Here is a 10,000-nt window from a genome sequence, read left to right on the forward strand (position 1 = left end):
TCTCTCCATCTCATTCTCTCTCTCTCTCCATCTCATTCTCTCTCTCCATCTCTCATTCTCTCCTCCCTCATTCTCCCTCTCTCCATCTCTCATTCTCTCTCCTCCCTCCATCTCTCATTCTCTCTCTCTCCCTCCATCTCTCATTCTCTCTCTCTCTCCCTCCATCTCTCATTCTCTCTCTCTCTCCCTCCATCTCTCATTCTTTCTCTCTCCCTCCAACTCTCATTCTCTCTCTCTCTCCCTCCATCTCTCATTCTCTCTCCTCCCTCCATCTCTCATTCTCTCTCCTCCCTCCATCTCTCATTCTCTCCTCCCTCCATCTCTCATTCTCTCTCCTCCCTCCATCTCTCATTCTCTCTCCATCTCTCATTCTCTCTCCTCCCTCCATCTCTCATTCTCTCTCCTCCCTCCATCTCTCATTCTCTCTCCTCCCTCCATCTCTCATTCTCTCTCCTCCCTCCATCTCTCATTATCTCTCCTCCCTCCATCTCTCATTCTCTCTCCTCCCTCCATCTCTCATTCTCTGTCTCTCCATCTCTCATTCTCTGTCTCTCCATCTCTCATTCTCTGTCTCTCCATCTCTCATTCTCTGTCTCTCCATCTCTCATTCTCTGTCTCTCCATCTCCCATTCTCTCTTCTCTCCTCCCTCCATCTCTCATTCTCTCTCTCCCCATCTCTCATTCTCTCTTCTCTCCTCCCTTCATCTCTCATTCTCTCTCTCCCCATCTCTCATTCTCTCTTCTCTCCTCCCTTCATCTCTCATTCTCTCTCTCCCCATCTCTCATTCTCTCTTCTCTCCTCCCTTCATCTCTCATTCTCTCTCTCCCCATCTCTCATATCCATCTCATTCTCTCATTCTCTCTCCATCTCACTCTCTCCATCTCTCATTCTCTCTCTCCATCTCATTCTCTCTATCCTCTCTCTCATATCTCATTCTCTCTCCATCTCATTCTGTCTCTCCTCTTCCCTCCATCTACCTCCCATTATCTCTTCTCACTATCTCTCCTCCTCTATCCATCTCTCATTATCTCTCTCTTCCTCCCTCCATATCTCATTCTCTCTGTCTGTCTCTCCTGCTCTCCATCTCTCTCATCCTACTACCTCTTCCTTCATCTGTCTCTCATTCTCTCTTCATCCACGCCCCATCTCTCATTCTCTCTCTCCATCCACCCCCCATCTCTCTCTCACCGTGTATGAGGTGAAAATAAGGTGTGTGTCACACCCTGACCGTAGGTATCTTAGTTTTCTTCATTATGTTGGTTAGGTCAGGGTGTGACAAGGGTGGTTTGTGTAGTTTTGTATTGTCTAGGGGTTTTTGTATGTTTATGGGGTTTTCCTAGTCGAGGTGTTAATATGTCTATGGTTGCCTAGATTGGTTCTCGATCAGAGGCAGCTGTTTATCGTTGTCTCTGATTGGGGGACCATATTTAGGTAGCCATATTCCTTGGTTATTTTTGTGGGTTGTTATGTCTATGTGTAGTTGCATGTCAGCACTCGTGTTTCAGGCTTCACGTTCGTTTTGTTATTTTGTTAGTTTGTGTTCTTCGTTTTAATAAAAGAAGAATGTATTCATCTCACGCTGCTGTGCCTTGGTGTCATCGCCATGACGAACGTGACAGTGTGTCTCTCTCTTTCTTTCTCTCGCACCATGTATGAGGTGAAAATAAGGTGTGTGTGTGTGTCTCTCTCACCATGTACGAAGCGAAGATCAGGACTCTCTTGTGTTTCCCACAGGGCCACTGGGGGTCACTCAGAAGGTTGGGGTCATAGTCTGATGCCTCATCCACACCTGGAGAGGACAGAAACATACAAGTAGATACATAAAACATTAATACACAGTGGTTACACTCAAAATATACTAATTGATTTTTAAAAAACGAACATATTTTTCAATTAAAAAAATAAAATAAAAAAGGTATAATCGTTGTAAATGATATCATAAATAGGACTGGTGGAGTTATGTCCCAAATGTAACACAAATATATGGAAACGTCTGTTCTACCCAAACTTACAACCAAATAATTGCAGCATTACCTCAAAAATGGAAGAGGCAAGTGGCCCTCTGTCCTCTGTCTCTCTGCCCCTCCGCCCTCTGTCTCCCTCTCTCTGCTCTATGTCTCTCTGTCCTCCGCCCTCTGTCCCTCCGCCCTCTGTCCCTCCGCCCTCTGTCCCTCCACCCTCTGATCAGTGGTGGATAAAACAGGATGCTCCAGCTCTCTCTCTTCTCAATAACTTTCTGGGTCAGAAGGACCAGGTTCACCTCTCTGGGTCAGAAGGACCAGGTTTACCTCTCTGGGTCAGAAGGACCAGGTTCACCTCTCTGGGTCAGAAGGACCAGGTTCACGTCTCTGGGTCAGAAGGACCAGGTTCATCTCTCTGGGTCTATCTGCTGGCCAGAGGGAAGGGACAAAGACAGCAGTCCCAGGGGAAAGAGACAGGGCAGCAGTCCCAGGGGGAAGAGACAGGGCAGCAGTCCCAGGGGGAAGAGACAGGGCAGCAGTCCCAGGGGGAAGAGACAGGGCAGCAGTCCCAGGGGGAAGAGACAGGGCAGCAGTCCCAGGGGGAAGAGACAGGGCAGCAGTCCCAGGGGGAAGAGACAGGGCAGCAGTCCCAGGGGGAAGAGACAGGGCAGCAGTCCCAGGGGGAAGAGACAGGGCAGCAGTCCCAGGGGGAAGAGACAGGGCAGCAGTCCCAGGGGGAAGAGACAGGGCAGCAGTCCCAGGGGGAAGAGGCAGGGCAGCAGTCCCAGGGGGAAGAGGCAGGGCAGCAGTCCCAGGGGGAAGAGGCAGGGCAGCAGTCCCAGAGGGAAGAGACAGGACAGCAGTCGCAGAGGGAAGAGGCAGGGCAGCAGTCCCAGGGGGAAGAGACAGGGCAGCAGTCCCAGAGGGAAGAGACAGGACAGCAGTCCCAGAGGGAAGAGACAGGACAGCAGTCCCAGAGGGAAGAGACAGGACAGCAGTCCCAGAGGGAAGAGACAGGACAGCAGTCCCAGAGGGAAGAGACAGGACAGCAGTCGCAGAAGGAAGAGACAGGACAGCAGTCCCAGAGGGAAGAGACAGGACAGCAGTCCCAGGGGGAAGAGACAGGACAGCAGTCGCAGAAGGAAGAGACAGGACAGCAGTCCCAGAGGGAAGAGACAGGACAGCAGTCCCAGAGGGAAGAGACAGGACAGCAGTCCCAGAGGGAAGAGACAGGACAGCAGTCCCAGAGGGAAGAGACAGGACAGCAGTCCCAGAGGGAAGAGACAGGACAGCAGTCCCAGAGGGAAGAGACAGGACAGCAGTCCCAGAGGGAAGAGACAGGACAGCAGTCCCAGAGGGAAGAGACAGGACAGCAGTCCCAGAGGGAAGAGACAGGACAGCAGTCCCAGAGGGAAGAGACAGGACAGCAGTCCCAGAGGGAAGAGACAGGACAGCAGTCCCAGAGGGAAGAGACAGGACAGCAGTCGCAGGGGGAAGAGACAGGACAGCAGTCCCAGGGGGAAGAGACAGGACAGCAGTCGCAGGGGGAAGAGACAGGACAGCAGTCCCAGAGGGAAGAGACAGGACAGCAGTCCCAGAGGGAAGAGACAGGACAGCAGTCCCAGAGGGAAGAGACAGGACAGCAGTCCCAGAGGGAAGAGACAGGGCAGCAGTCCCAGAGGGAAGAGACAGGACAGCAGTCCCAGAGGGAAGAGACAGGACAGCAGTCCCAGAGGGAAGAGACAGGACAGCAGTCCCAGAGGGAAGAGACAGGACAGCAGTCGCAGAAGGAAGAGACAGGACAGCAGTCCCAGAGGGAAGAGACAGGACAGCAGTCCCAGGGGGAAGAGACAGGACAGCAGTCGCAGAAGGAAGAGACAGGACAGCAGTCCCAGAGGGAAGAGACAGGACAGCAGTCCCAGAGGGAAGAGACAGGACAGCAGTCCCAGAGGGAAGAGACAGGACAGCAGTCCCAGAGGGAAGAGACAGGACAGCAGTCGCAGAAGGAAGAGACAGGACAGCAGTCCCAGAGGGAAGAGACAGGACAGTGCAGAGAGAAAATAAACACGTCACAAACTACAGTGGATTCGTAAAGTATTCAGACCCCTTGACCTTTTCCACATTTTGTTACGTTGCAGCCTTATTCTAAAATGTATTAAATAAAAACAATTCCTCAGTAATCTACACACTACACCCCATAACGACGAAGCGAAAACAGGTTTTTATATATTGTTGCAAATGCATTGATAGTTAAAAACAGATATACCTTATTTACATAAGTATTCAGACCCTTTGCTATGAGACTTGAAATTGAGCTCAGGTGCATCCTGTTTCCATTGATCGTCCTTGAGATGTGCCACGACTCCTACCGAAGGTGGCTCCTCTTCCTGTTCGGGCGGCGCACGGCGCTCGGCGTCACCGGTCTACTAGCTTCCGCCGATCCCTTTTCCCTTTTCTGTTGGTTTTGTCTTATTGGTTACACCTGTTTCTTGTTTAGGTTTTTAGTTGGGCTGTTTAAGCTGGTAGGACCTGCCTGCTCTTTGTGCGGGCTAATTTTTCCTCTGTGTTTATGTGTGGTAGTGTGTAGTGGTTTTTCCCCCGGACTAGTTGGGTCCTGGTTTTGGGCCAATCGTGTATGTGCGCCCAGTATTGGCGTGTACGATTTTCTCTGTGCCAGAATAAAAGCATTAATCTGTACCTTCTGCCTCCTGCGCCTGACTCCCTGACCCGCCTGACTCCCTGACCCGCCTGACTCCCTGACCCGCCTGACTCCCTGACCCGCCTGACTCCCTGACCCGCCTGACTCCCTGACCCGCCTGACTCCCTGACCCGCCTGACTCCGCACCCACTACGCCTAAGTGCGTCACAAGATGTTTCTACAACTTGGAGTCCACCTGTGGTAAATTCAATTGATTGGACATGATTTGGAAAAGCACACACCTGTCTATATAAGGTCCCACCAGTTGACAGTGCATGTCAGAGCAAAAACCAAGCCATGATGTCAAAGGAATTGTCCGTAGAGCTCCGAGACAGGATTGTGTTGAGGCACAGATCTGGGGAAGGGTACCAAAAACTGTCTGCAGCATTAAAGTTCCCCAAGAACACAGTGGCCTCCATCATTCTTAAATGGAAGAAGTTTGGAAGCACCAAGACTCTTCCTAGAGCTGGCTGCCCGGCCAAACTGAGCAATCGGGGGAGAATGGCCTTGGTCAGGGAGGTGACCAAGAACCCGAGGGTCACTCTGACAGAGCTATAGAGTTCTTCTGTGGAGATGGAAGAATCTTCCAGAAGAACAACCATCTCTGCAGCACTCCACCAATCAGGCCTATATGGTAGAGTGGCCTGACACAAACCATTCCTCAGTAAAAGGCACATGACAGACCACTGGTAGAAACAAGATTCTCTGGTCTGATGAAACCAAGATTTAACTCTTTGGCCCGAATGCCAAGAGTCACGTCTGGATGAAACATGGCACCATCCCTAAGGTGAAGCGTGGTGGTGGCAGCATCATGCTGTGGGGATGTTTTTCAATGTCAGGGGCTGGGAGACTAGTCAGGATCGAGGCAAAGATGAAAGGAGCAAAGTACAGAGAGATCCTTGATGAAAACCTGCTCCAGAGAGCGCAGACTGTGGCGAAGGTTCACCTTCCAACAGGACAACGACCCAAAGCACACAGCCAAGACAACGCAGGAGTGGCATCAGTACAAGTCTCTGAATGTCCTTGAGTGGCCCAGCCAGAGCCTGGACTTGAACCCGATCAAACATCTCTGGAGAGACCTGAAAATAGCTGTGCAGCAACACTCCCCATCCAACCTGACAGAGCTTGAGAGGATCTGCAGAGAAGAATGAGAGAAACTCCCCAAATACAGGTGTGCCAAGCTTGTAGCGTCATACCCAAGAAGACTCGAGTCTGTAATCACTGCCAAAGGTGCTTCAACAAAGTACTGAGTAAAAGGTCTGAATACTTATGTGAATGTGATATTTCCGTTTTTATTTATTTGATGAATTAGCAAACATTTCTAAAAACCTGTTTTTTGTTTTGTCATTATGGGGTATTGTGATGTCATTATGGGGTATTGTGATGTCATTATGGGGTATTGTGATGTCATTATGTGGTATTGTGTGTAGATTGATGAGGAACATTTTTTTTTTAAGAATAAGGCTGTAACGTAACAAAATGTGGAAATAGCCAAGGGGTCTGAATACTTTTTGAAGGCACTGTATATTACCCTGTATATTAGTATTATTGTCTCTGAAGCTTCAGTAAACAGAGCTGCTACTCCACAGGACAGACAGCACATCAAGGCAGAGCACCACAGACAGACCCACAGTGAAGTATACCAGTTCATATCCCTGTGGACAGCATGTGCAGTCAGTCCACTACATGGTAATAGCTCCCTCTAATGGACTAAGAATTTTCACCTTATTACAACCTGGTTAAATAAATACTAAAAATTCCAGTCCCACGTTGGGAGTCAAGGTGTCATTTTGGGGTTCTTACCCAGATCCAGTCCCACGTTGGGAGTCAAGGTGTCATTTTGGGGTTCTTACCCAGATCCAGTCCCACGTTGGGAGTCAAGGTGTCATTTTGGGGTTCTTACCCAGATCCAGTCCCACGTTGCAGTTTTGCCTGGTTGGGGTGTAGTTTCTGGGGTTACTGTTCCGGGTCACCTGGTTGAGGGGCACCTGGAGGGTAATGTCCACCGAGGGGGTCTTCTGACGGACCAGGGCGTTGGTCGGGTACAGAAACTGGGCATATGACACCGTCTATGGAGAAAGATCAATTAACCAGTCAATAAATAAACCAATCAATCAATCAATTACAGCGCCTTGCAAAATTCTTCATCCCCCTTTTATTGCTTTACAACCTGTAATTTAAATTGATTTATGGGAGATATGTTCCTGTAGCTAAGACAGTAATACTAAGTGTATGTTGTGTAGTAAGATGTTAGTAGCCCATGTGCCTCACCATAATAATTTGGTCTATTTACCCCTCTTAAATCCGCCTACTGTTCTGACTTGGTGGTGCACATGTAGCCTATAACCTGTTTTAGAGAAATGTAATCATTGAATATTGTAAGAGCTTTCATTGTCTGATTATATGCCCCCTTTATTTATCCTACGTTTCTGACTTGGTGTACAGGGAGATCACTGTAAGAACGGCCTATGTTCTGAATTCTGTCGCTGTACATTTCAAAAGTGCTGAATAAATAGTTATATTGACTTCGTCCGTCCTAGCTCGCTCATGAATGTCTTCATCGAAATTACGGATTGCCTCTTATCAGCTTGTCAGCATCTCCTTATGCCGTAGTTTGTACATCTCAATTGTCAGTAGAAACCACATTTGTTTAAGCAAGTCAGCCATATCAGCTGTTTTTTTTTTTTAAAGGCAGTAAATGAGGCTGAATGAACTGTTTCGTTGCCAGACAAGGCTCCTCTGATAGCCAGGTGTAACAGTGGTAAGATGTTGGGACTGCTGTGGGACAGCTTTATGTCGGCCCTAACAGCTTTACGTAGGCCCTAACAGCTTTACGTAGGCCCAAACAGCTTTACGTAGGCCCTAACAGCTTTACGTAGGCCCTAACAGCTTTACGTAGGCCCTAACAGCTTTACGTAGGCCCTAACAGCTTTACGTCGGCCCTAACAGCTTTACGTCGGCCCTGACAGCTTTACGTAGGCCCTGACAGCTTTACGTAGGCCCTAACAGACAGCTTTACGTAGGCCCTAACAGACAGCTTTACGTAGGCCCTAACAGACAGCTTTACGTAGGCCCTAACAGACAGCTTTACGTAGGCCCTAACAGACAGCTTTACGTAGGCCCTAACAGACAGCTTTACGTAGGCCCTAACAGACAGCTTTACGTAGGCCCTAACAGACAGCTTTACGTAGGCCCTAACAGACAGCTTTACGTAGGCCCTAACAGACAGCTTTACGTAGGCCCTAACAGACAGCTTTACGTAGGCCCTAACAGACAGCTTTACGTAGGCCCTAACAGACAGCTTTACGTAGGCCCTAACAGCTTTACGTAGGCCCTAACAGCTTTACGTAGGCCCTAACAGCTTTACGTAGACCCTAACAGCTTTACGTAGGCCCTAACAGCTTTACGTAGGCCCTAACAGCTTTACGTAGGCCCTAACAACTTTACGTAGGCCCTGACAGCTTTACGTAGGCCCTGACAGCTTTATGTAGGCCCTAACAGACAGCTTTACGTAGGCCCTAACAGACAGCTTTACGTAGGCCCTAACAGACAGCTTTACGTAGGCCCTAACAGACAGCTTTACGTAGGCCCTAACAGACAGCTTTACGTAGGCCCTAACAGACAGCTTTACGTAGGCCCTAACAGCTTTACGTAGGCCCTAACAGCTTTACGTAGACCCTAACAGCTTTACGTAGGCCCTAACAGCTTTACGTAGGCCCTAACAACTTTACGTAGGCCCTGACAGCTTTACGTAGGCCCTGACAGCTTTACGTAGGCCCTAACAGACAGCTTTACGTAGGCCCTAACAGACAGCTTTACGTAGGCCCTAACAGACAGCTTTACGTAGGCCCTAACAGACAGCTTTACGTAGGCCCTAACAGACAGCTTTACGTAGGCCCTAACAGACAGCTTTACGTAGGCCCTAACAGACAGCTTTACGTAGGCCCTAACAGACAGCTTTACGTAGGCCCTAACAGACAGCTTTACGTAGGCCCTAACAGACAGCTTTACGTAGGCCCTAACAGCTTTACGTAGACCCTAACAGCTTTACGTAGGCCCTAACAGCTTTACGTAGGCCCTAACAGCTTTACGTAGGCCCTAACAGCTTTACGTAGGCCCTAACAGCTTTACGTAGGCCCTAACAGCTTTACGTAGGCCCTAACAGCTTTATGTAGGCCCTAACAGATTGTGGGCACCGCTTGTCTCCGTTCTAGTGCAATTCATGTATTGTTTAGTGTTGTGTTGTGTTGTGTGGTGGCTGTGCAGGCATGTATCCCACTTCATTTTTTGTTTTGCCCTACCAATATTTACATGCTAAAATCTCCACTGAATACAAGCCTGGCTCTAATAAGCGCCGGTTGTGTTCAGTGATTCAAAGTGGAACTGACAGCGTTTTAACTACTTTGCAGATATGAAACAGACAATCAGTCAAACATGTAAAATTCCAGAGCTTCCCGAGTGGCGCAGCGGTCTAAGGCACTGCAAGGAGCCTCCCGAGTGGCGCAGCGGTCTAAGGCACTGCAAGGAGCCTCCCGAGTGGCGCAGCGGTCTAAGGCACTGCAAGGAGCCTCCCGAGTGGCGCAGCGGTCTAAGGCACTGCAAGGAGCCTCCCGAGTGGCGCAGCGGTCTAAGGCACTGCAAGGAGCCTCCCGAGTGGCGCAGCGGTCTAAGGCACTGCAAGGAGCCTCCCGAGTGGCGCAGCGGTCTAAGGCACTGCAAGGAGCCTCCCGAGTGGCGCAGCGGTCTAAGGCACTGCAAGGAGCCTCCCGAGTGGCGCAGCGGTCTAAGGCACTGCAAGGAGCCTCCCGAGTGGCGCAGCGGTCTAAGGCACTGCAAGGAGCCTCCCGAGTGGCGCAGCGGTCTAAGGCACTGCAAGGAGCCTCCCGAGTGGCGCAGCGGTCTAAGGCACTGCAAGGAGCCTCCCGAGTGGCGCAGCGGTCTAAGGCACTGCAAGGAGCCTCCCGAGTGGCGCAGCGGTCTAAGGCGCTGCAAGGAGCCTAACATTAGCTAGATTGCTAGCTAGCTGCTAGGAGGATGTCATGTCATTGGAGGAGTGACTGACCTTTTCCCCCCCATCATATTGTTTTTTCATTGGCTACACAGCTAGAGATGCAGGTGTCATTTGGTTTAGCTAGCAAAAAAAACGTGAATCACTTTGCTAGCTAGCTATGCTGAACTTGAATGACTGTTATCCAGCTATACGTCTTGCTTTCGCAAATTCACTCTGGCTATCTAACCCGTTGAACATGACCGATTGTCAGTAAACTGACAGCAACACAAAAAAAAGTAATCGTTAGTCAAGAACGTTCTGGATAACATGAAAACAGCCTAACCAGCTCT

General features: G+C 49.8%; 1 protein-coding gene across 1 annotated transcript in view; it reads right to left on the reverse strand.

The window, feature by feature from the left end:
- LOC110531283 (CDK5 and ABL1 enzyme substrate 2) overlaps positions 1–10,000 on the reverse strand; it is a 64,714-nt gene that overhangs the window by 5,944 nt on the left and 48,770 nt on the right. The window contains exons 5-6 of the mRNA XM_036989000.1: positions 6,564–6,729; positions 1,693–1,790 (exon numbers count right to left, since the gene is read on the reverse strand). Coding sequence (XP_036844895.1) covers positions 1,693–1,790; positions 6,564–6,729 — 264 coding nt within the window. The remainder of the gene's footprint in view (positions 1–1,692; positions 1,791–6,563; positions 6,730–10,000) is intronic.

The sequence above is a fragment of the Oncorhynchus mykiss genome, chromosome 9 (assembly GCF_013265735.2).
Source record: "Oncorhynchus mykiss isolate Arlee chromosome 9, USDA_OmykA_1.1, whole genome shotgun sequence".
In the NCBI taxonomy this organism is placed as follows: domain Eukaryota; kingdom Metazoa; phylum Chordata; class Actinopteri; order Salmoniformes; family Salmonidae; genus Oncorhynchus; species Oncorhynchus mykiss.